This window comes from Triturus cristatus, chromosome 11 (genome assembly GCF_964204655.1).
Source record: "Triturus cristatus chromosome 11, aTriCri1.1, whole genome shotgun sequence".
In the NCBI taxonomy this organism is placed as follows: Eukaryota; Metazoa; Chordata; class Amphibia; order Caudata; family Salamandridae; genus Triturus; species Triturus cristatus.
Window position 1 is genome coordinate 109,498,751 of NC_140594.1, and position 26,563 is coordinate 109,525,313.

At 49.5% G+C, this 26,563-nt stretch overlaps 1 protein-coding gene across 8 annotated transcripts in view; it reads left to right on the forward strand.

Moving 5' to 3' along the window:
• The window catches only part of CABIN1 (calcineurin binding protein 1), a 1,566,474-nt gene that overhangs the window by 1,224,956 nt on the left and 314,955 nt on the right, over positions 1-26,563 (forward strand). For all 8 annotated transcript variants that reach the window (XM_085634628.1, XM_085634623.1, XM_085634621.1 and 5 more), the window contains one exon: positions 13,284-13,913. In XM_085634628.1, coding sequence (XP_085490754.1) covers positions 13,284-13,913 — 630 coding nt within the window. The remainder of the gene's footprint in view (positions 1-13,283; positions 13,914-26,563) is intronic.

Consider the following 26,563-nt stretch of genomic DNA (forward strand, 5'->3'; position numbering starts at 1 on the left):
TTTGTCGTGTGCTTGACTCCTGGTGCAATAGAGATGCCCGGGTTTAGGTCCAGTAGGGCCTGCCGTCGCAACATGTCGGTGTCGAACCCTCACGACGTGTCTCTTCTGCTTGGGGCACGCCCATGACCCCGAGGCGTGCCCCGATTGCTGCGCCATGGCGCCGAAAGCTTTGCGGGAGCGTTCCCGAAAGTTGTTGGAGGTCCGGCAATCAGTTCCGTGCCGATCAAGGTCCCGATCCCGTGGGAGGTCAAAGGACCGGTCGCAGAGCTATCCGCATCGCTCGTCGGAATCGGGGACAGGTAAGTCTCGGCGCCATAAAAAAATCGAAGAAGCTTCGTCGCTATACTTCTACCCCTGACCGGACGCGGTGGAGTGGGGATGGCGGTAACTCCCCCGCGGCTCTGTTCGAGCCCCTGTCGTTGCCTGCGGCCTACCCTCCCTTTCAGGGTCCGCACGCGACTTCGGACGAGCTGCAGGCCTTTATGTCGGCCTTGCACCATTTGTTTGCTCCGCTGGGTCCCTCCAGAGCGCCTTCGGGCCCCGCAGATCCGTCGGAAGGGTCTGCCCCCGTGCCGCCACCTCTGGCCTCGGCTACGCTGGCACCATACCCTGCGGCGCCGCCAGCTCCGGCCTCGGCACCGAACCGAGAATGATATCTTACCCTCCCATTCCATTTCTTGGAGGGGAGCGTATCCTGTTTCCCAAGGCACCTCGTCCTTACCGGCCCCTTCCGCAACCGGTGGACGAAGGGGAATACTGGGAGGGGTCTGAGGATCCTCTTGCAGCTCAATGTGAGGATGAGCCTGAGTGTGAAGGCGGTGTGTAGGGTCCAGTGGATCTGGATTTCTCTCCACACCCTGGCACTCTGTCCCCTTCTTCCGTGGCCACGGAGGAGGTTGGGACTTTTTCGTTGGTTTTACATCGGGCAGCTGAGGCTCTTAATCTTGAGCTCCCTTCTGTACCTATCAGGACCAATCTCCTGACGGAGGTCCTGCAGCCGCAGTCATCCTCTGCGTAGCAGTTACTACCCTTCAATGAAGCGCTTACTGATATCCTGTTAGGCACCTGGATTAAACCTAACACAGGAGTCCCTGTAGACAAGGGTGTGGTGCGTCGCCATCGCCCGGCACTGGGCGACCCCAGCTTTCTCACACAACACCCGACGCCTGAGAGTCTGGTTGTCCAGGCTTCTGCCTCGCCGAGTGCGTTCCCTTCTGCTCCTCCAGACAAGGAATCTAGGAAACTGGAGCAATTTGGGAAAAAGATTTTCACATCTGCCAGCTCTGGGTCGCGGGCGGTGAATACTGCGTACCAGCTGGGCCGCTAGTCCCATTCTGTGTGGGACACTGTGGCACAGGTGCTACCTCAGTGCCCTGTGGAAGCACGGGCGGTTCTCTCCCAAGCCATTGCCGAAGGGAGAGATGCTGCGAAATTCACTATTCGTTGTGGGCTTGACACGGCCGATTCTCTCGGTAGGGCACTTTCCACAACTGTGGCGCTCCGTCGTTATGTTTGGCTCCGCACTACTGGCTTCTCTGGGGATGTCCAGAACACCATGTTGGACATGCCCTTTGACGGTACACGCCTCTTTGCTGATAAGGTGGATAGCACCCTGGAACGCTTTAAGGACTCTCGCGCTACGGCCCAGTCCTTGGGTCTCGCCACCACGCGTAATCCCTTGGGGTCTGCTTTTCGGTCCTTTCGTGGTCAAGGTCTGGGCGCCCAGGCGCATTCTTTTGAGACCCGCAAGTCTGCGCAGCCACAGTCTCAGTGCAGCTGCGGACGTGGGGCCCACTGTGGTGGATCCCGGGGACAGTGGACGGGTCAGTCCATCACCTCCCCTTCCGCCGCCGCCTCTAAACCTTCCTAGTCCGGTGTTTCAGACCCACCTGACGCCAGTGGGTGACAGGATTTGCCATCACCTTCCCCACTGGCGCTCCATAACCTAGGACAGGTGGGTTCTGCAAATAGTCCGCAGGGGCTACTCCCTCCCCTTCGAATCTACCCCTCCAGCCATGCCACCTCAGTACCACCGCATGTCGGGGGAACACTTGGCACTTCTCCAGCAGGAAGTTACGGCCCTCTTGGCCAAGGGGGCCATTGAGCGCATTCCGACGTCAGAAGTAAGTCGTGGTTGTTACTCCCACTACTTCTTGGTTCTAAAGAAGGACAAAGGTCTGCGCCCTATCTTAGACCTCCGGAACGTCAATCGCTTCCTCCAGAAGGAGAAGTTCAAGATGCTCACGCTAGCTCAGGTCTTGTCTGCTCTAGACCCGCAAGATTGGCTGGTAGCGTTGGACTTGCAGGATGCTTATTTTCATATTCCCATCCTGCCAGACCACCGGCGTTACCTACGGTTCACGGTGGGCCACGAGCACTTTCAGTTCACCGTGCTCCCTTTCGGCCTTACCAGGGCCCCTCGGGTGTTCACGAAAGTGATGGCAGTGGTCGCAGCTCATCTGCGCAGATCAGGGGTTTCAGTCTTCCCCTATCTCGACGACTGGCTGTTGAAAGCGTGCTCGCCCCAGGCAGTCGTCTCCCACCTGAGTTTCTTTCTGATATTCTCAGCAAATACTGGAAAATACTACAATTTGTGGTTCGTCTCCGTATACATTCCTTATACATCTTTCATAACAGATCATTCCCACCGTCACTACCTCTGTTACTCTGCTGCCTTCTCTTACTACTAAGTCAGGCATTGTCCCAGTGAGAAGTGGGCTCTCTACCACGCCCCCTACCCTCCCTCCTTCGTCGCGTCATCACGCGTATTGCCGGAAGTCAACACCCGGACAGGTTCGGAGGTTCTAAGACAGCGACACCGACATCCCGGTTCGTACTTGGAAGCGGGAGAGCCTTGGTAAGAGGGGAACTCGACCTCTGACCTCACAGGTGAATGTTGCACACCCCCGCGAGCCGTTGACTCGCGGGTGCAGCGCGGCATTGTCGGGGCTGGATTTCCCGGCTTTCACCCTGGTAGATTATTTCCCACAACGCTGCGTCCCATAACGGAACTTGGGTATAACGACTGTCTCCATTGCCTCTAATGGCTTACGGGACTTTACAGTTCCGTGTTAGTATATATTTTAGAATATACTGCATTTAGGAGATTCCCTTTTGGTTTTGATTCTGCCTCCGGTATAATGCCGGGCCCTCCGCTGCCCCGCGGTTACAGCGCGGTATATTCGGAGCTGGTTTTTCCGGCGTTGTCACTGTTAAACTACGTTTTCTCACAACGCTGCGTCCCTACACGGAACTTAGTTATAGCGTCTGTCTCTGTTGCATCTAATGGCTTACAAGACTTTACAGTTCCGTTCTAGTATATATATATTTTTTTATAACATCGTGATTTAAATTAAACACTATAAAGGGGCATTCTAGCGCAGCACTACAAGCGTTTATATTGCACCTTCAATACCTAGCCCACTATAGTTTGTGTGTACACCCCTGTTACTGATATCTAGTAATCTACATAGTAACAGTGTGGACTACCCTGAGGTACTTTTCTGTGACGCTTCTCAGTGACTTTACGGAGTGGGTTTGTGATATTTAATATCTCCTTGGCTTTTCTTTTGTTTTAACAGTTGGCTACCTTTAATGTATTGAGCTGACTCTCCCCCTCTCCATGTGTCACAACCCACTGCCGACCATAGGTAAGACACATATGTGATTCGTTGTGTGGTCACATTATAGGGTAGTGATGCTCATTCACGATTTGTATTTCCATCTAATTCACGACTGACTGGGTTGTCAGCTGGTGTTAGTGTGTACGTATTTTAACCTTTTTATTCACGAGAGCGCCTCGTCCAGGAATTCTGTGTGATGAGGTTCCTAGCTATCACATTGTTTGGCCACTTTCTACCTTTAATTGATGAGATTTAGACACTAATTGTTTAGATTTCACTCCCCTACAGCTTAAACTCGTCTTAAGTCTCTCTCTATATGTCGCTCCCCTTGCCTTCTTACATTATCCCCTCTCTTTTGTCTCTAATTTCTGACTTAGGTTGAAAGGTTGGGTGAGACTCCTCACTTGGGACTCACTACTGGCACAGTTACGCCCCCCCCAACTCGGGAGGTGGAGCTGATTCGACGTATTTCAATCTGATTCGTCATACTTAGGTCCTGAAGAAGTGTCGCTCGATTTAGGAGCCCTTAAGATACGAAACATATCGACCTGATACTAAGTAAGCCACCAAGGTACCTTAAGCCCGACAGGTGGTTCCACTGCTTTTATTAAGACCCAGATCAAGGAGTGAATAAAGAAACTACGACAGACCTGGAGCCTTTTTTAATAATTCACTTTCACATTACTAAATCACATAGCACTGACTGCCCACATACATACCTCACATACGGCGTCTCTACAGATCAAAAGAACTCCGCCAAAGTTGCCACCAGGCCCGTCGGACATTGCAGCGCCGGTCCGACGAGGAGCGCCCTATGATGAAGCATGACACCCCTAAAAAGGTGTGTGAGGGCAACATGATCTGAAATTTCAGATCCCCCAGCGACTTGAATCCTGTGGCACTCAGTGACAGTGTCCTTGCTCATGCCATATATGCTTTATAAGAGGAACTGACTACCCTGTACTTGGCTTGCAGTCGTCTCCCACCTCCAGACTATGGTCAACCTCCTGCATTTGCTGGGGTTTTCCATCCAGCGTGCCGAAGTCGCACCTGATTCCCTCTCAGAAGCTCCTCTTCATCGGTGCAGATCCGGATACGGCGCAGTTTCGGGTTTATCCTCCCGAACAGCGAGTCCGGGACAATCTGGCTATGATTCCGATCTTTCGGCCCTGGTTCTGGGTTTCGGTCAGGAAGACACTTAGGCTGCTGGGCCTCATGGCCTCCTGCATCCTGCTGATCGATCATGCCAGATGGCATATGCGGGCTCTGCAGTGGGATCTCAAGTTCCAGTGGACGCAGCATCGGGGTAACCTGTCCGACTACGTCTAGATCTCAGAGGGCACTGCACAGGACTTGCAGTGGTGGCTCACGAACCAGCATTGGGTCAGCGGCAGAACCCTCTCCCTTCCCCAACCAAAGCACACGGTAGTGACAGACGCATCCCTCCTGGGATGAGGCAGCCACATGGGAGAGGCGGAGATCAGAGGCCTCTGGTCTCCGGCGGAGTCCAAGCTCCATATCAACCTTTTGGAGCTCAGGGCGATCCTACTTGCACTGAAAGCATTCCTTCCCTCTGTCAACGGGAGAGTAGTGCAGGTGTTCACAGACAACACCACCGCCATGTGGTACTGCAGCAAGCAGGGCAAGGTCGTGGATCCTATGTCAGGAGGCTCTACGTCTCTGGACGTGGCTGGACCGTCAAGGCATTTCCTTGGTGGTTCAACACCTGGCACGTTCACTGAACGCCAGGGCGGACGAACTCAGCCGACGGTGCATGTTGGATCTCGAATGGCGTCTTCACTCGGAGGTGGTGCAAGGTCTCTTTCAGCAGTGGGGAGAACCTTGGTTTGATCTATTCGCCACCGAAGAGAAAGCGCAGTGTCAGCAGTTCTGCGCGTTGGAGATTCCAAGGCGGCACTCGCTAGGCGCCGCTTTTGTTGCGAGTGGAGGTGCGGTCTGTTGTACACCTTTCCGCCTATACCACTTCTGCCCAGAGTGCTGAAGAAGATCAGGCGTGACCGGGCCCAAGTCATTCTAATAGCACCGGACTGGGCTCGAAGAGTTTGGTATCCCGAGCTACTCTGTATGAGCGTGGATCCCCCGATCCGACTGCCTCTTCGGGAGGATCTCCTGTCGCAGCAACACGGGACGGTCGTCCACCCGAACCTGTCCAGCCTCCACCTCCTTGCGTGGAATTGAGCGGCGACAGCTGATTCCGTTTGACTTGCCTCCTTAAATCTGTAATGTGATTCTGGCAGCCAGGCGTCCCTCCACTATAACGGTATACGCCTGTCGGTGGAAAAAATGCTTCCCCTCTTTCGGAGGTCCTATTGTTCCTCCTTTCTTTGGCACAGCAGGGCTCTGCTTTGGGCACTATCAAGGGCTACCTCTCTGCTCTTTCAGCCTTTCTTAGGTTGCCTGATCAGCCCTCTCTTTTCAAGTTCCCAGTTGTCAATAGATTTCTCAAAGGCATTACTCACCTTTTCCCTCCTATTCCTTTTGTGACTTGAACCTGGTTCTCACATATCTGATGTGCGCTCCATTTGAGCCTCTTCATAACTGTCCTTTGTGGTTATTGACTTTGAAAGCTGTCTTCCTAGTGGCCATCACCTCCGCTCGGTGGGTGAGTGAGCTCCAGGCTCTTTCCTGCAAACCTCCTTTCTTGGCAATTCATCCGGACAAGGTTGTGCTTCAACCGCATCCCTCCTTTCTACCAAAAGTAGTCTCTGCCTTTCATCTCGAGCAAACTGTAACTCTGCCCACTTTCTTTCCGCCTCCGCACCCTTCAAGAGAAGAGGAGATGCTCCACCGTCTGGACTCAAAACGTGCGCTCTCGTTCTATCTCAACCGCACACAACAGTTCCGGGTGGATGACCAGCTCTTTGTTGGCTACGTGGGCGCCAAGAAAGGCCGGGCTGTGCACAAGCGCACTATCTCCCGATGGGTTGTCTTGTTGCCCCTAAAGCCTGTTACTCTCTGGCTAAAAAGGAACCTCTGGTTGGGCTGCGCGCCCATTCTACAAGAGCGACAGCAGCTACCACAGCATTGGGACGTGGTGTCCCCCTGCAAGACATCTGTCAGGCGGCCACTTGGGCCTCGTTGCATACTTTCACTAAGCACTATTGCCTTGACAGTCAGGTCCGGAGAGACGGATTCTTTGGCCGTTCAGTTCTCCGTGACTTTCTGGTGTAATCTCACTTCGCAGACCCACCACCGGGGTTGGTATTGCTTGGGTATGTATTCTAAGGTAAGGAATCTATCACTAACGTGTCTCTTTCAGATGCACAAGTCACTTACTTGTGTAACGATATATCTGTAAGAGACATTAGTTAGTGAAAGATTCCTTACCGCCCGCCCATCCTCACCGTTCTGCAAACTGTTCTCTAGGGTTCAGGTCATCCCTTTCTGGGCCCTAGTTCTATTGCACCAGTAGTCGGTCTCTGGCATGGCTCTGCGCTTCTGGCGTGGAAAAGTTGTGTACAGAACTGACGTCAGCGCGCGTGGGCGCATCTAAGTAGCTCTGACGATGTCATCTAGACGGCTACGATGCCAGCGACGTGCGTGGAGCCATACGACAACGCCTACCGGCGCGCAGGGGTACTGCTGACGAAAACGTTCTGGATCCAGTCTGATGCCTGGGGATATTCTATGGCAAGGAATCTATCACTAACTAATGTCTCTTACAGATATATCGTTACACAAGTAAGTAACTTGTGCTTCAGGATGGAGGGTCATCAGGTATTACCCTACCTTTCAAACTGGTTGATTAAATTACCAATGATACTGTCCAAGACAAAAGACTTTCTATCATAGGCCAAGCAACTATCGCTGTTGAGACTGGCTCTCAAACTAAAGATATATATTTTTTAAAGTGCGTTGGTTCAATTAGCTTCTGGACATCATATCCTCAGCGATCAATATGATCCCTCTTGCGCACCTGAAAATTAGACTCTTACAGGAACAGCTACAAAACAATCGATTCAAACAAGAGAATCGTTCAGGGGCCTGGTGATCTTTGCACATGTATGATGAAAACTCTAGACTGGTGGTCCCAGACCTCCCACCTATTAGAGGACCTTACGCTCATACCCTAAATATATCACTTCGTAATGACTATGGATGCCTCCCTGGAGAGCTGGGGTGGTCATCTACAGGATTTGACTATTACACAGGAGAATAAAGACATTATTGCCAGGTCTCGTGCGGATAGCACCAACAAGATTTAAAGACTGAAACGTAAGCAATTCTGTCTCTGGTGCCGTCAAAACAACGTGCATCCGTGTATCTCTGCTCCAGAGCAAATCCTACCATACCGTCTGTCCTTGGCAAAATCAGGACTGGTGTATTCTTCAATTAGAGTTCATCTAGTAGCTATATCTCGACATAGACGCTCCCCTAAACATCTGTCTTTGTTCTACCAGAATTGTACAGCAATCCATGAAAGGCTTGTTTCGCACTTATCCTCCTGAGTGGCACTTAAATATAGTCCTGTCGCAATTGATGAAGCAACCCTTTGAACGAATCTATAGGGCTGACATCAAATACCTGACGAGGAAAGTGGCTCTTCTACTCTTCCTAACATCAACCAGAAGGGTTAGTGAAGTTCAAGCTTTCACGATAAAACATCCTTTTCTTCTTTTTTCAAATAAATGATTATTCTCAGGACGAATCCCAAATTCATCCTTAAGGTTCCTTCACAGTTCCATTTAAACAAAACTGTAATTCTCAGAACTTTCTTTCCTGATCCTGCTACACCCTTGGAGCGAACTTTACACACTCTAGACATCAAGGGGTGTCGTAAATTCTACATAAGAAAAACTGAGTCTATCCGTAAAACAGATCAATTGGTCGTAGCCTATCAGCAAGGTGGTCAGGGCACTGTTGTTTCAAAAACTACCATTGCAGGGTGAATAGTAGCCACAATTCACTTTTGCCATGACAAGGCAGGCCAGCTTTTGACAAAAACCGTGAGCGCACTCCACAAGAGCAGTCTCTACATCGGCTGCTATGTTTGCAGGGTTGCCAGTAGAAAAATTCTGCAGAGCGACGTGGAAAATTATGCTCACGTTCACACAGCATTACTGTCTGGAGTCAATGCAACGTGCTGAAGCAGCCGTGGGACATGCAGTGCTACGTCATTTGTTTCAGTACGGTGAGCCTCTCTTTAATTAGAGAATTTCTTTTCTGTTTTCAATATTGACCTACATTTTGAAATGTGCCATAATTGTTTATAGAAGATGGTATACTTGTTTAAGCTTATGGTAGAAATGTTTATTCTACATGTCCATAATTTATATGCATATAGTACCAGCGCTTTCACAGAACATTCCTTTCTGTGAATACATTTTGATACGCTATTGGTACTACCCACCATCCACTAAGGGTATTTGTTTTAGATTACTGCTTGTTACTCTGCTTCAAACATGTGAATCTATGAAGGATGGCCCAATACTGGATAAGAAAGAAGTTACTTACCTGTAACTGCAGTTATCCAGTATTGGTATCTTTCAAAGATTCACATGCAACCCACCCTCCTCCCCGGAGAGACTCCCCTTATACTTCGATATTCCTATCCACACTTGTGCTGGAAAATCTGTGGGATTCAGCCTCTCTTGGGAAGGTTCTAGAGGGTTCTGGTTACCGATTGGTTGGTTTTTTAGAAAAGGAGGTAGATAGGCTATTAAATGCATGGTTGCCACCATGCTAGCCAATGGAAATTTGTAATTACTGCTTTATGTATATTACCGTGGGACTCCCACTTCGACGACGGGGAATGATTCAAGCATGTGAATCTATGAAAGATACCAATACTGGATAACTGCAGTTACAGGTAAGTAACTTATTTCTTATACGACACTGCGCTCTATGCCACTGCACTCTACACCACTCTGCGCCACTCCCCTCTATGCCACTGAAGTCAATGCTGTGCCATTCTACTCTGTGCCACTGCACTCTAGTACACCACTATACTGTACCCTGCATCACTCCGCTTTACTCTGAAACAATCTACTCTGCCCCACTGCATTGTATGCCACTGCACTCTACACCTCTGCAGTCTACGCTAAGCCACTGTACTCTAAACCACTGCGCTCTACGCCAATGCACTCTACAGCACTTTACTCAAAACCCATGCACCATACACCAACTACTTTGCACCACTACACTTTACACCACTATACTCTACAACATTCTACCGCGTTCTACGTCACTTTACACCATTGCATTCTACGTCACTATACTCTATACCACTCTATCCTACCCTGCACCACTGTACGCTACGTCACTGCTCTCTGCGCCACTCTACGACCCTACACCACTCTATGATCCTGCACCCTTTCAATCTATTCTGCATGACTGCACTCTGTGCACTGCACCACTCAACTGTACGCCACTGTGCTCTACCCTACACTACTCCACTCTTCCCTGCACTACTCCACTCTTCCCAGCATCACTCCACTGTACCCTGCACCACTCCACTGTACCCTGCACCACTCCACTCTATCCAACTACACACCACTTCAATATATGCTACTTCACTTTACGCCTCTCTACACCTCTGCACTCTACCCTGCACCACTCCAGTCTATGCCACTTCACTCTACACCACGCCACTCCAATCTACGTCACTGCAATCTACACTACTCTACATCACTCTATGCCAGTGCACACTACACCACTTTACTCACAACCAGTGCACTCTATGCCACTGGATTCTACACCAATCTACTCTGCACCATTGTACTTTACGCCACTTCACTCTAGGCTACATTACTCTACTCCACTCCATGATGCTCCACTCTATGATGCTCTACTCAAATAAACTCTGCTACACTGACACTCTACAGCACTCTACTCAATGCGATTCTGTGAAACTACTCCACACAACTCCCTCTATGCCACTCCATGCCCCTTTACTCCACTCTATTATGTGGTTCTCTACTCCTCTCTGTGCCACTGCACTCTGTGACAATCTACGCTACTCTATAACACTCTACTCAACACCCTCTATGCCGCTCCACTCTACACCACTCCACAAATTCTATGGTACTCCACTCTACAACACTCTACTCACTTCTGACACTGTACTCCACTCTACGACACTCTGCTCCCTCCACAGCACTGTATGCTACTCCAGGACACTCTACTCCTCTCCACACCACACCACTTGACTCTACTAAACGCTACTCCATGCCTCTCTACACCAATCCTTAAGACTCCATTCTACTCCACTTTACGACATGCCACTTTCCTTTACTCCACTAACGTCTAGCCATGCTAAGCCGCAGCCACTCTGGTGTACAACATTGCTAAAACATATTGGCAAAGCCGATAGCTCTAGCATAGCCGTGACCTATTGGGTTTGCCAATGCTTGTTGTAATATGTAGTTTTGATTGAGTTAGACCAACAAGGAGGGCATCTCCTTGTCAGTAGGATGAACGTGCATTAATCCTATAAACATCACCTACCCTTCCTCTGCCAGCCTGTCGTGTCACCAACCCAAAACCTTCCTCTGCCAGCCTGTCTTATCACTAACCCAAAACCTTTCTCTACCAGCCTGGTGTGTCACCAACACATAACCTTCCTCTGCTAGGCTGCAGCGTCACATGTCCATACCCGTGCTCTGGTAGTCTGCACTGTCACATGTTCAGACCATCACTCTACCATTCTGTGTGCCAGACTGTTCCTTTGCCAGCTTTAGCCATTCATGATGCACTGCTTCTGTAAGCTTGTAATGTTACATCGATTATTTACCATGCCAACCTGTACATATCTTCACCCTGATTCTGCGAGCCCCCACTTTAGCATCCATCGTTGTTTCACATTTATATGCTTGCCACTTTTGCCCTGCCAGCTCTTTGTTGTACATCTGTCATATCCATACTGCGCAAGTTTCCTCTATTGCACATCTGTATCTATACTGTGCACGTCTCCTCTTGTACATCTGTATCCATACTGTGCAGGTCTCCTCTGTGGTACATCTGTATCCATACTGTGCAGGTCTCCTCTGTGGTACATCTGTATCCATACTGCACAAGCCTCCTCTGTGGTACATCTGTATCCATACTGCGCAAGCCTCCTCTGTTGTACATCTGTATCCATACTCCACAAGTCTCCTCTGTTGTACATCTGTATCCATACAGCGCAAGCCTCCTCTGTTGTACATCTGTATCCATACTGTGCAAGTCGTCTCTATTGTACATCTGTATCCATACTGTGCAGGTCTCCTCTGTGGTACATCTGTATCCATACTGTGCAGGTCTCCTCTGTGGTACATCTGTATCCATACTGCACAAGCCTCCTCTGTGGTACATCTGTATCCATACTGCGCAAGCCTCCTCTGTTGTACATCTGTATCCATACTCCACAAGTCTCCTCTGTTGTAAACCTGGATCCATACTGTGCACGTCTCCTCTGCTGTACATCTGTATCCATACTGTGCAAGTCTCCTCTTTTGTACATCTGTATCCATACTGCGTAAGTCCTCTGTTGTACATTTGTATCCATACTGCGCAAGAGTCCTCTTTAGTACATCTGTATCCATACTGTGCAGGTCTCCTCTGTGGTACATCTGTATCCATACTGCGCAAGTCTCCTCTGTTGTACATCTGTATCCATACTGCGTAAGTCTCCTCTGTTGTACATCTGTATCCATACTGTGCAGGTCTCCTCTGTGGTACATCTGTATCCATACTGCGCAAGTCTCCTCTGTTGTACATCTGTAACCATACTGTGCAAGTCCCCTCTGTTGTACATCTGTATCCATACTGTGCAGGTCTCCTCTGTGGTACATCTGTATCCATACTGCACAAGCCTCCTCTGTGGTACATCTGTATCCATACTGCGCAAGCCTCCTCTGTTGTACATCTGTATCCATACTCCACAAGTCTCCTCTGTTGTACATCTGTATCCATACAGCGCAAGCCTCCTCTGTTGTACATCTGTATCCATACTGTGCAAGTCTCCTCTGTCCTGCATCTTTGCCCCTACTCTACCATCCGTTTTTACATACACGTTCTCGCTCTCCCAGCTTCTACTATCACATACACCCTTGCTGTAGCCTCCTGTGGTCCTGTCCATACCCTCGCTCTGCCCATCACAGTATCACACTTTAGCACTCTCGTTCTGTTTGCTGATGCCGCCTCATTTGCATACTCGACCTCTTCCTTGCCAGTCTGCAAAGACCCTTTTTTCCCTGTGGGCTGCCCGCCTGCTGATATCCCCCAAGACCCTTCCTGTCCATCCAGCCTACTTGTTGCTTGCGCTGCTCTGCTCAGGGCCGTGCAACAAATCTCCTGTTCCCAGTCAGGTGTACAAACAGCCTGCATTGTGCCATTGAGGTCCAGGAGCACAGATCGATGAGAGCTGAAGCCACAGCACAAAGGCAGGACATGGCGGCCTTGAAAGCAGCGTGCCTGCTGTGGAGTGAAGGTGCCTGTCAACAGGCACTGCTCCTGTGTCTGCGGTTTAAGTTCCTGCACTGGGACAGGAACGAGGATCCTAGGGGCCCTCCTTTCACTGGCCTCTCACTGGTGGAAGCTCTAGTCCTTGTCCAGCTGCATTGTTGACCCCACCCTCTTCTGACTATGAAGGCCTCTCTGTGACACCCCTCAGTTGCTGATTCCATGATCTTTCCGCTGATTCCATGATCTTTCCTCTAGGTATCTGAAGATCAGAAATCCAAACGTTTCGCTGCAGGGGGAATGACAACTGACCTCTCCAACAAGGCGACTGCCGAGGACAGCAAGGAGGGGCTGCCGAAAAAGACTGCTTTAGCCGACCGGAGCGCCCATGGCGCTGAGAATGGGGTCAAGGAGGGGGCACAGGTGCCAGCCGTGCAGCCTATGGACACCGGCGAGCAGGCCAGCAAGGCTGGCAAAGAGCCCCCGGCGGCTGCCAAGTCCAGCACCACTGAGCCTATGGAGCTGGGGGGGCACCTGTGTGACTCAGAGAAAAGCAGCCGCGTGGAGACAAACCGAACCCAGCCGGCTCGGACCCCCAAGGACAAACCTCTGGAGAGCCGGGCCCCAGAACTCTCCCTGGAGGAACTCAGCATCAGCTCCAAGCAGCAGCTCCAAGCGGCCAAAGCAAGCTCCCAGCCAGTCACAGCACAGCCGGAAGAGGCGGTGCAGAGGCCGAGCAGGAAGCGGAAGCTGCTGGATGACACGGAGTCAAGCAAGACCCTCCTCCTGGATGCCTACCGCGTCTGGCAGCAGGGTCAGAAGGTCATGCCTTTTGACCTGGAAAAGATTGAGAAGATCATGTCCGAGACCTACATGCTGATTAAACAGGTGAGCAGTGTTTAAATTCAGAAAAATTGATTGTGCCTGCTAAATGCCAGTACCTTACATGCTAAATGTTTATAAGCCTCTCCTTTTTATCTGACGTATGAATCCAAACATCTTCATTCATGTCTTTTTCATTGCCATTTTTCTCATTATTGTCATTTAACTTAAGGCTCCCACAGTACTTTTCATCGTGAGGTTAATAATTCTATCGAATTCAGTGTTGCCCTGTCTGCTTTCGGAGACCAGCAAAAGAGTGCGGGGATCCTTTTCTAGCTACATTAGACACTTGAATAAACTAAAGATTACATTCAGCTAATCCAGTGACCCTTCTATCTGTCACTGAATTCAGTCAATACCATAGCTGTGTCATTGTTGGTTTAGTCATGGGGTTACTTTTCAGATACCTGGTAATGTTCTTGAAATTAGCTAAATATTGGTTAATTTATTATTACATGAGTTTCTCTCTTTCTTCATATTCTAAAACCGATGGTCCAGCATTATTTATGTGTCAGTTCAAGAGGTTTGTAAAGGAAGGCATGTTACCTTACTGGAGAGCACTGACTGAAAAGAAGTGCAGTTTAATGGTTGAGAAGGGAGGTTAAAGTTGAGGCGGGTTGTGGAAGTAACCGTGTCCAATATTCTGAGATCGCAGCTGTGTTCGGTTGAAGCAAGCCTGAATAATTCTGTGTTCAGAGGTTTCCTGAAAAGCATGTACCCGGGTTGAGATCTTAAGTTTGGGTGGAAGGCATTCAAAGAAAAGTTCTTGAAGGTAGACTCTGTTGATAAATTGGCCAACGAAATAATATTCTTTAATATGTCTCCCATTAAAAATAAAAGGCTTAGATGTTGTGGTGTCCTTCAAATGATTTGCTCTATAACTAGACATGATATCAGCTTTCTGAATCACCCAGCCAACCAAACTAGCTACAGTTGGTAGTGGCACTGAAGCAAAGGGTTTCCTGAAAGATATCAGCAATTGACGAGTCCCCACTGGTCTCAAATCCCTCGTTAGGAATGCCCTTCAGCCCCACAGTAAGCACAGGTTGGGGTTATCTTGGAAAAACAGATAAATGAACCACCAGGTGTTCAACTTTGATCTTCTGGCTGCGGTGAATGTACCCATTTGAAGGCATGTCCAGCATCTGAACAAACGATACACTCCTGCTTCGCACAAGCATTGGCAACTTGGCCAACAGCTCTTTTGTAGACATATCCTTGTTAAAGGCCAGTTCAAAAGCAGATGCAGAATTTTGCCTGCAGCCCAAAGATGAACCTGTTTCGGTTCTTGGGTATTGGAAACCTTACCTCTTTGCTCAACTTTTTCTCCTATTGGTAAATAATCCATAGAGACATGTCATCCTAAATTGAGGACCTTAAAGAATAAGAGTTTTTTATCAGGAAGTTTAGATAAAAAAAATCAGAATATTAACTTAAACTGGATCAGTATCCCTTGCCAGACCTCAATCAGCTCAACATCTTGTGCTGATCTGTTCCTCTTGATGGTTCCAGTGCCAACTCCTGCTTGTTTAAGAGCAACGCTTTGTCTGAAAGGCCTGTGGCATGCCATTGTTGTCTCTAATTCTACACACCATCAACTGTAAAGGACCTTTGTACCAAAAAGGATGACATTGGCGTGAAGGTCCCTCAGAATCGCTATAGAATGATGAAGAATGAATAGAAAGCCCCAGGAAAGTTGTTGAAGAACTTACAACTACTTTGAAAACCACAACAGCAGGATCATTGAATCAGGTTTGTCTTATGACTTTGCCCCTGCTCAGGGTGCCGTTGATTTTACAAACTGTGAGAATGGTGAACATGGTTGCACTGCCAGAGTACTGTGCCAAATGCTCCAGTTGTCATGTTTCTGCTCCCAAAATTTCAACAGCTGCATGTTTTGTGTTGAGGTAAACAAATCAGTCTTGCACGGACCACCTTCTGTTCATCATACTTCTGAACATCGCGCAGTCTAGCTTCCAGTTCGTGGCGTTCCGAAGGCCCTGGAAGTTTCATTCCATTAGCTCTCTTATTTAACTGCACTGCAGTCGTCATGATATATTTTAACTTTCTTTGCACTTTTTCCTTTTCTTATCTAATCTGTGTTTTAGCTTCTATTTGCTCGCAATGCATAATGAATGTATGGTTTGCAATGATTTTAATTAATAATGCAAACGTATTAAAACTTTGAAATCTTGAAACCTTCATTCCATTAATACATTCAGCTTCCTGATAAACATTCTACCCTGACCAAGCTCTTGTGTATGCGATCTCGGCAACAATTCTTGGCTAACTCCCGCAGTATTTTTGATCTTGTGTTGTCCATTTGTTGTATGTACAGACCAGATGATGGCCATCTATCAACAAATAATAATCTTCCTTCTCTACCATCATGCACTTGACAGCAAAGGAGCCCACCAGGAGTTCTAGGCAATTGATGAAAATGTCTTCTGACCAACCTCTTTTGTAACAATATCTCTACATAGAACTCCCAATCTAAGTAGCTGACATCTGACTTTGAGATTAGGTCCAGAGTCAACCCATACATAGACTTTTCATTTATTGCCTCCGCTGCATGTAGGAATGGTCCTTTCACAGATGAGAGGCCTTTGTCCTCTGGTAGGCCTGTACTCATGTGATTGGCCTGAAAAAAATGTATGGGCCGTTTTGGAGTCCTGTCAGACTTGTCTGCATTTATGATGAAGTCCAAGTCCTGGAGGAAGTTGACCGTCTGGGACAAATGGTCTCAAAGCAGTTCCTGATCATGGCAAATGAACAGAATATACTACAGGTACACTATAAGCCGGATCCCACTGTTGTGAAGAAATTTCAACAACTGGGTTCATCAGTTCATAAAGTACCAGGTAGGTGGGTAGAGCTAGAATGGAAAGGATTGCGAATTCAAACACCTGACTTCTGATAAAAAAAGCATCAGATTGGCAACCTTCACCACAAAAGTGAACCATCCACATGTTTTCTAACTGAATTTCTCTGAAGAGATTAATTCCCTTCATCTTGCAGTGACAGTCGATCAGCCATGCATTCAACTCTTGCAGCCGATCATCGGGTGGAAGCCCTGATATTTCTGTTCCACAGCACACGTTGCTCAAGAAGTCCATTGGATCTAAGAAAGTCCAGACTGTTGCTTACTCCAGTATTGGAACTTTCATAGATTCACATGCCTGAATCATTCCCCGTCGAGATGGGAGTCCCCGGTATATAAAAATAGCAATGCAAAGCCATTACAAACTAGAAACCAGGCCTAGGCCCATTCCAGTTTTGTAACATATCCATCTGTTTTTGTAAAGGAGACCAAATAAAATCAACAACCAATCAGATCAGCCTCACCCCTTAGAACCTTCCTGAGCGAACCTCAGACCTTCAGATTTTCTACCACACGTTGTGCTAGGGAGTCTCCACTGAGCCCTTATTACTACTTTTGAGAGAATTCTTCAGTACTTTTTTCCCTACAGATTACTCTACTTTTTTGGTCTGTTCCCTTTTCATCATGACAGACAAGGAGGAAAAAGGCCTTTTTAGAGCTTGTGCCACCTGCTCTAAAAAGAGGCTTAAAGTGGATGACCCTCATAAAGATTGCATATATTGCCTGTATCCGGACCACAAGGCCAAGGACTGCAAGGTATGTCGTACCTTTTCTACGAAAACCCTGAGGGACCGTGAAGGGCGTCTCCTTACCTGGCTCCAAAAGATAAAATTCAGAAGAGATCCAGTCTCTATTGATGACAGTGATTAGACCTCATCTGCTGCGTCTTTTAGAAGATCTGAGAAAAGAAGAAAATATGACCCTGCTTCTTCTGAGGAGCGCCCTCAAAAAGCTTCTAAAAAGACCTCTCATGGGTTTGACAGGCTCAGTCCATCTAAATCTCACCGATGTGTAAAGGAGAAGAAGGGACTTACAACAGGAGACAGTGTTGTGAGGAAGTTGAACTCTGTTCCTCCTCCTTCCCCTCCTGAGGGAAGAAAGGTGTTCAAAAAAACCCTCCTCTGTTCCTCTTGAGGAGCGACAAGAGAAAGAGTCTCCATCGTCGATGAAGCTGTTGATGACACCGTCGACGAAGAAAAAGTCATAGACATCGTCGATGTGGAGTGACAAGGAGCAGTCTCTTAAACTTTCATCTACTCCGACGACGGGATCATCACTGAGAGCTTTGGTGGCGTCGACAAAGGCAGTCCCAACTCCATCGACAGCGGAGGCGACGACGGCAGTGACGACGAAGCTGTCGACAGCAACGGCGTCGGCAAGAAAGACGACAACAGCATCGTGGCGACGGTAACGTCACGGTATCGATGGCAGCGCTGTCGATGTCTACATCGTCGATGTCATTGTTGACGGGGATAAAAAAATTTTACAGGAAAAGGGAGAAAGTGCCAGGTGACTCCTGAAGTCGCTTCTCCTAGCAAGGTGACCCCTCTAGTACCCTCTCACCTCCTGGAAGAAGAGGACTCGGATGATGGCGCTCCTTTCGGATATGCCTATAGCTCTTCTGAACTGCACATTAAGTGCCAGGAGGAATATTCTGAAGAGGGATATGAAGAGGAACAGGATTATGATCCTCCCCAGGACTACCATAGAGGATATCAAGAGTAGATGGTCTGTATGCCGTCCTTGATTTTTGACTTGCAGTTTATGCTATCAGACTATAAACTGAGGTTTCCAACATCGGTTGCAGCTCCGGAACTGGGCTCAGTTCCCATTGGACTACCCTCGGTGCCTTCCAACCCCCGGATACCACCACCACCGCTGCAAATAATAGACGATCCTCCGCCGACTACTCCTATTATCCAACAAGATACTTCGGATGATGACCAAGGGGATAAGGATCTTCCAGACCCGCATGGTGAGTGGGATGATTATATTATCCCTACTCCTTTTTCTACTTCACCGGTCCCTGTGGATTCTCCTCCGGGGGATATAGGTGATATCCACAATCTGCTGGAAAGGGCGGCCAAGAGGTTTGATCTACCTATGCCTTCGGCGCAGACACGGTTTCCTATACGATTTTAAGCAGCTCTATAAAAAGACTGTAAGAACCATCCCTATTGTGAATCATGTTTGGGAAGAGGATCTTAAAGTCATGAAGACCCCAGCTACGGTGGTCCCAGTTCTTCCTCGATTTTTTTTTTTTTAAAATAAAACATTTTGTCATAATACACATCGAGTAGAGTAGTTTACAATCATGACCGTTTTCAGATAGTAATCGACATATTGTAACACACAGTAATTTCGTACACAATAGTGAGACATATATACAGGTATGCCCACCTCACCTCTATACATTTACCAAAGTCCTTTGCCGCACATTGGGGTTTTCTCATGGTAAGTCCGTTTTCAGGTTATCAGTCACTCAGGCCCGAATCTGAGTCCTCGGGGGGGAGGGGCACATATGTTTCTCCGAAAATTGTTCCACTTCCTCCACACTCGTGTCCATTTTCGGGGCATCCCCTGCTAATAAAGACTGCCTTTTCTGCCACCATGGCGCTATCTAGATCACAACACCACTGCCGGTGGGAGGGTGTTGCCTGGGCTCCCCTATGACTTGCAATGTTCCTTTTGGCTAGGGTGACGCTGAGTGTTGCCCAATCCTGTGCTGCATGATTTAGATCTGTGGTCTCCCACACATTAAGTAAGCACTTCCGAGGTTCAAGGGGGACCTCAAACCCACACACCTGGGTGATCGTCGCCATAACCGCCCGCCAGTATTGTGCAATGTGGGGGCAGTCCCATATCGTGTGATAGAAAGAACCAGTGAGCCCACAACCCCTCAGACAAAGTGACGAGTCTGCCCTCCCTATTTTATGTAGTGTCGACCGTGTGTAATATGTTCTGTGCAGTATTTTAAGCTGCACGAATTTTAATCTGGAAGGGGTCGCCACCTCTTGCGGGGACGCTAGCGCCTCCTGCCATTCTTGTTCGTCCAGCTCCCCCACCTCTGCGTGCCATTTCTCCTTTAGAGTCTGTGTGGGATCCTTCTGATTATTGATCAACTTTCGATACGTTAATGAAATTGCCTTTTTGGATATTGAGTCTGTTAGCAGATCGGCTCCCGGAGGTACAGCCTTCGTAAGGGCGTGCCTAATTTGAGTATAGCGGTATTGTTCCCTTCCAGCCATCTGATACGTTGCCTGAAGCTGTACGAATGAAACCACCTCACCTTTTTTCCATAAGTCGCCCACTCTGGAAATGCCTATAAGGTCCCACCTTGTAAAACCCTTGCTCATGCGCAGCCTGCCAAACCTGGGGGAGTCCCGCAGTGGTGTGTGCTGAGTTATCAACCCCTCCCATCCTTATGCGCGCTGCGCCGTGTACCATACTTGCACAGTGTGGGCCATGGGTCCTGTTAGGGTGTTTCTCTTTTGCTTATTGTATAAGACACCCAGGGGACCATTCACACCTAAAAGGACCTTGTCCATGCGTAGAGCTGGTTCATCCAGCGGGGCGTGCAGCCATTGATTAATCACTATGAGCTGGGACGCCCAATAGTATAGCTGAACGTTGGACAGGGCAATACCACCGTCATACCAGCTCCGATTTAATTTACTCATAGCTATTCGATGAGGGTTTCCCTACCACAAGAGATGGCCCACCTCCGCTTCGATGGCTTTAAAATATGAGTTGGGAACAGGCATGGGCGTGTTTTGTAGTGCATATAGAAACCTAGGGAGAGCCATCATTTTGAACAACGCAGCCCTTCCCAGCAGTGTCAGTGGTAGTAATTGCCAGCTTTTGACATCATTCTTCAGTCTCCACAGAGGTGCGAGCAGATTGCGCTCCATAAATTGCTTGTGGTGGGGCGTAATATTTATACCTAGATATTTAAAACCGGTCTGTGTTATCTGTATCTCAGCTCCCCGGGGGAGGCGTGGGGGAGGGCCCTTGAGTATATATAGCACCGACTTGGCACAGTTGATGGAGTAACCAGAGACCCTGCCGTAGGACGCACAAATATCTAGTAAGCAATTGAGGGACCGTCTGGGGTGCGTCAGATATAGTAAAATGTCGTCGGCATATAGGGAGATACGGTCCTCCTATCCCTCCGCCCACCTCATTCCCTGAATCACTGGATCCCTTCGTATCCATGCTGTGAGCGAACAGCAGCGGGGAAAGGGGATAGCCTTGTGTAGTTCCTTGCCCCAACAGAAAGTCCTCTGACAAGCGTCCATTTACCGCCACCTGCGCCAGTGGCTGTGCGTGAAGCAGCTGTAGCCAGGCGCAGAATTTGGGGCCAAAGTGTCGCAGCACAGCAAACCGGAAAGACCATTCCACCCGGTCAAATGCCATATTGGCATTGAGTGAGAGAATTACCGCCTCCTCTTGGATATAAGGCTCTCGAGCCAGGACACCATGTAGTCGTCGCAGGTTCATTGCTGTGTTTCTGCCTGGCATGAAGCCAGATTGGTCTGGGTGTATGAGTGTTGCGAGGTGGGGCTGCAGCCTGGTTGCTAGGGCCTTAGCTAGTATTTTCGCTTCCGCATTAAGAAGTGAAATCGGTCGATAGGAGTTACACTCCTGAGGAGGTTTTCCGGGCTTAAGTATTGTGATAAGTGTCGCCACCCTCTGATCACGAGGAAGCGAACCAGTCACTAGGCTGGCCTGGTACATTCTCAGCAGCTGCGACACAAGAGTGTCTGCCTCCCTTTTAAACAGTTCCACTGGGACACCGTTGGGCCCCAGTGCGTTCCCCGGCTAAAGTCCTTTAATAGCTGCAGCGATTTCCTCTCGTGTGAGGACCGCTTCTAGCAGTTGTACATCGTGCAATGGTAGTTTTGGGAGAAGTATATCTCTTAGGAAATCTAAGTTTTCCTCGACCATTGCCGTGGCCACTGGTGAATAAACCGTTTCATAGTGGCATGCAAATGTCTTAACGATGTCATCAGGGTCGGTTACCGTCTCCCCATTGGGTAATTGAAGTTGTGCTACCCACTGGCTGGCTCTTTCCTTTTTATCTAACCACGCCAGCAATTTGCCAGCTTTGTCCCCCATTTCATATATTTTGTGCTGCGTCTTCGTAATGCGCGCCCTGGCCTCCTCTCATGCATGGTCCCTGTAGGCTTGTTTAGCGAGGTTAAGAGCGTGAGCAGTGTCATCGTTGGTATCTGTAGCGTGCACGCCTTCTGCCTGGTTCACCGTTTGCTCTAGTCCCAATACCTGTTGAGTCATGTCACGTTTGTGGGCAGAGATCACAGAGATGGCCTGTCCGCGCACGACAGTCTTCTACGCCTCCCAGAGTACGACTGGGGAGGTCACTGAGTGCATGGTATCTTGGAAGTATTGGATCGAGGTGTTATGCATGGCCTTACGTATGATTGGCACCTTGAGATACCCGGGGTGAATGGGGAAAATACGTCTCCGACCCTTGAGGTGTGAGGTATATGATAATAGTATCGGAGAGTGGTCTGAGATGCCTCTAAGGAGGTGCGTGATGTCTCGTATGGTTTCCAAACCCGTTGGTGTGGTGAGGAATAGGTATATCCGGGAAAGACTATTATGCGCGCCTGAGTGGTGCGTGTACTGATATTCTGTGGGATTGCGCATGCGCCAAAGATCCACCAAACCCATTGCGTCAGTGAAATTCCGCAAAGCCGATGTGCACGCCCCCTCGGTGGGCGTCTGTCCTTTCCATCATCCATTATGTTGTTGAAGTCGCCCCCTATTACAAGTTCCCCGTGGGGGCAGATCAAGCAGCAACCTACCCAAGGCTGGGAAAGCAAGTGTGTGAAGTGCCGGAGGTATGTACACTGAGACAAAGTTGTATACCTTCCCCTCCCACTGACAGGAGGCCACTGCAAAGCGCCCCTGATCATCCGTCCATGACCTAGTCACTATCACAGGGCAGCTCTTTCTGATCAGGATTCCGACCCCTCGAGAACCAGATGTAAATTTAGGGTGGGTCACCATCCTAAACACCCACCTGTCCAGAGCTTTAACGGCTGTGTCCACCAGGTGGGTTTCTTGTATGAGGCAGACTGACGGGCCATGTCTCTTAAGATACTGCAGTACTAGACCCCGTTTTATCTTATTACCGAGTCCATTCACATTCCAGGATATCATGGTCAAAGGCGAGCCCTGCGCATGTGCGTTATCTAACTGTAAGCTTGTGGCAGCAGATGCCATAGGCTAGGGAATTGTGTGATCACTGCACAACATTGGGTTGTAACCAGTGGGATACTAAGCGTGTGGAGCAACGGTCGTGTGACTAACTCTATCTGTTGTACTTGAGTTCGTGTGTGTATAAAAAGGAAACCACCATGAACAAAAAACAATCCCCACCCCCACCCTCCCTGCTCCGCTGCCAGAAGGATTCCCTACTACCCGCCACCCAACAGTGCATGAGTGCTTCAATCCCATTAAAACGATACTTTAAACTACACGTTATGACTTGTTAGAGCAGTTCCAGAGTCCTGTTGTACAGCCTCAGGTTAGTGTCCTGGAAGACCAGTTTGGCCAGGTCGTCCGACTCCACCTGATTAACCACCCCCCATTGCAGCACCCGCAGCGCGTGTCCCTTCATGTCGGGGCCAGACCCAACAAGGTGATGCCGCCCAGTTTTCACACTCTAGCCTCCTCCTCGCCCTCATGTCTGTGGTCCCGAGCGTCGTCTTCCTCTCCGAGTCGCTGTTGGAATCTCTCTGCCCGGCGTGGACCTCCCACCCGCCTCCAGCCCTCGAGCCAGTCCTGGGCCTCTTCTGGAGTGTTAAAGAACCACGTTTTTCCGTCCGCCACCACTCGTAGTTTTGCTGGAAATAACATGGAATAGGGTAGCTCTCTGCTTCTGAGTTCCTTTTTTACCTCGAGGAAGCTCCGTCGACGCTTTGTAACTGCTGCCATGTAATCCGGAAAGAATGAGACCACAGAGTTCTGGATACGTAGTGGAGGAGCCACCTGTGCCGTTCGCAATACAAAGTCTCGATCACGGAAATTAAAGATGTGAGCCAGGATGGGCCTGGGGGGGAGCCCAGGCCTCGATCTGCCCCGGGTACCTTGTGCGCTCTCTCCACTGAGAAAAAGAACGAGAGTCCCCTGGGTTGAAGCCTAGATTTTATGAGGTCTTTAATATACAGATCCATTGCTGGGCCACCTTCGCTCTCCGGAACACCAGTAACTCTTACGTTATTGCGCCGGGAGCGCCCCTCCTGATCATCCAGCTTGGTCGCCATGAGCTTGTTTTCGGCTTCCAGTTGACTGACCCTCTTCAGCAGGGTGGTAGTGTCCTTAGTGAGGGACGTCGTCACTTTCTCAACCTCCATGACCCTGGTGGCCATTTTTTGAAAGTCTGCCCTCAGGAAGGAAACATCAGAAGAAATTGACCCCACCGTTGTTTGGACCTTGTTAAGAGCTGACATGATATCCTCCAGTGTGATCTTGGCCGGTCCCTCCACTGGTGGGGCTTTGTCAGATGGGGCCTGCCGTTCTGGTAGTGCTGGAAAGTCTTTTGAGTAGGCATATTTATCAAGCTTGACCTGAGGGGATTAATCGGGGCACTTGCCGGTACTCACCGCCGCATGTCCTCGTGCCACGTGCGGCCTGTCGGCTTTCCCACCGTGCCGTCTGGTCGTGGTGAGTAGTAGAAAGTGGAGGCGAGCTGCGCCTTATGTGAGCAGGCCAAAGGTGGGGAGACACAGGCGCTGACGTTGCCAATGTACTACCCAGTTATCTTCTGTGAGCCTCTGGGCCAATGTCTGTGTGGCTATCGTCTCCTACTACACGGCGTGGGATTACTTGGATGTATCGCAGCTGCAGGCATCTGCAATTGGGCCCGCTGGACAAAGGTAGCACTGCCCCTTACTCGCCCCCGAGTTGCAGGAAATTTATGGTGCCTGGCATTTTTTCGTCTGCCGCCCAGCCAGATTCGTCACCAGTGGCTCTTCTAGACTCTAGGCCCTCACGAAGCCCCCGCAGTGCTGTCTCGCAATGGCGGTCCTCCGCCGCTGCCTACAGGGGCTGTTTGGGCGGGGTGATCCCTGGCTCCGCGGGGTGTCTTAGGCTCCCGGTCTTACCGCCTCAGTGTCGCCGAGCGCCGCTCCACCTGGGCGGGCCTCTGCACTAATCGAGGCCCTGGCTTCCGCTGTGCGTCTGGGCCGCTGTCGTTCTCACGGCCACCGAGTCCTGGGGAATGCAGTGTATAATCCGCAGCAGGGTCGGAGGGGCGTCCTGCGTGTCAAAAGCCCGATGCGCGTCTTCCAGGCAAGATTGATGGGCCAGGCACTGCCGAGCCGCGCACCCCTCGGTCGGGCCTCCACACCAAGCGAGGCCCCGGCTTCAGCCACCCGTCTATGCTGTCACCGTCACCTCGGCTCAGCAATCGTAGGGAATGTCGTTCGGACCTGGAATCAAGATCGGAGGGAACCCTGAATGCTCCGATTCTCGTGCGTGCCTTCGAGACAGGATTTATGAGCGGATAGTGTGCCGGATTAATGGGGGAACTCGCACCTTCCCCGGAGCTCCTCTAAGCTGCGGCCATTTGGATCGGCTGCAAGCCACGCCCCCAGTGCTTCCTCGATTGGAGAAAAAATATAAAGCACCGGAGGATAGTCCGGCTTGCCTAGTGAGTCAGCCGAAACCGGACTCAGTCATATCTCAGGCAGCGCAGCGGAAGTCTAAAAATCCGGCAGTTCCTCTTACTACACCTCCGGACAAGGAAGACAGACGTCTGCACAATGCGGGCAAAAGATTCTCCTCTATGTCAGGCCTCCCAGTCAAAGCAGCTAACGCTTTAGCGAGTCTGGGCCACTACGACCGCCAGGTGTGGTGTGATCTTTCTAATTATCCTGATCAACTACCTGAGGACAGTAAAACCGAAGCAAAAAAGATCCTTCTGGAGGAAGAGAGGGTCTTCTCTGAAGTTATTGATTGTGCAATGGATATTGCCACAACCGCTTTTCGTTCCTTGGCAGGAGCAGCGATCCTACGTCGCCAGCGTTGGCTTTGAGCTACCTTCTTTAGACCAGAGTTCCAAAACAAAATCTTAGACCTTCCATTCGATGGAGAGGTGCTCTTTGGAAAACATGTGGATGACGCTCTCCAAGATATAAAAAAGGACACAGACACGGCAGAGTCACTGGGGACGCATCAATATGGCAAGGTTCCCTTTCGAGGAGCGAGCGAAAGGTAGAGGGCTTTCTTCATATAAAGGAGGGTACCAGCAATTATAAGTGCTCCTCTTACACACCTGCCTCACAGTCTTACCGTCTGCAATATAATCAGCGACAAGGTCAGTCAGCGGCCTATTCGAAATCGGCTCCTAGAGGCAGAGCAGGACGCCCTTGGAAGGAATATTCGAAGCGTAAATAGCATCTTGCAGGCTCTGACTACTGTTCCTACCCCTCATCAAACACCTGTAGGGGGCAGGATTTCTCTATACTTCCAAAATTGGCAGCAAATAACATCAGATCGTTGGGTGCTCAGCATTGTTCAATTTGGCCACACAATAGAGTTTGTTTATCCTCCTCCAAACATCCCTCCTCTCGCCCACTTAACAAAACATCTTCATCTCCTGCGCCTAGAAGTCCAACAAATGTTGCTAAAAGGGGCAATAGAACCAGTCCCTTTCTCCCTAAGAGGAAAGGGTTTTTACTCCTGGTTCTTTCTGGTTCGAAAGACTGTCAAAAAATCTCAAGGAGCTCAATACCTATCTCATAAA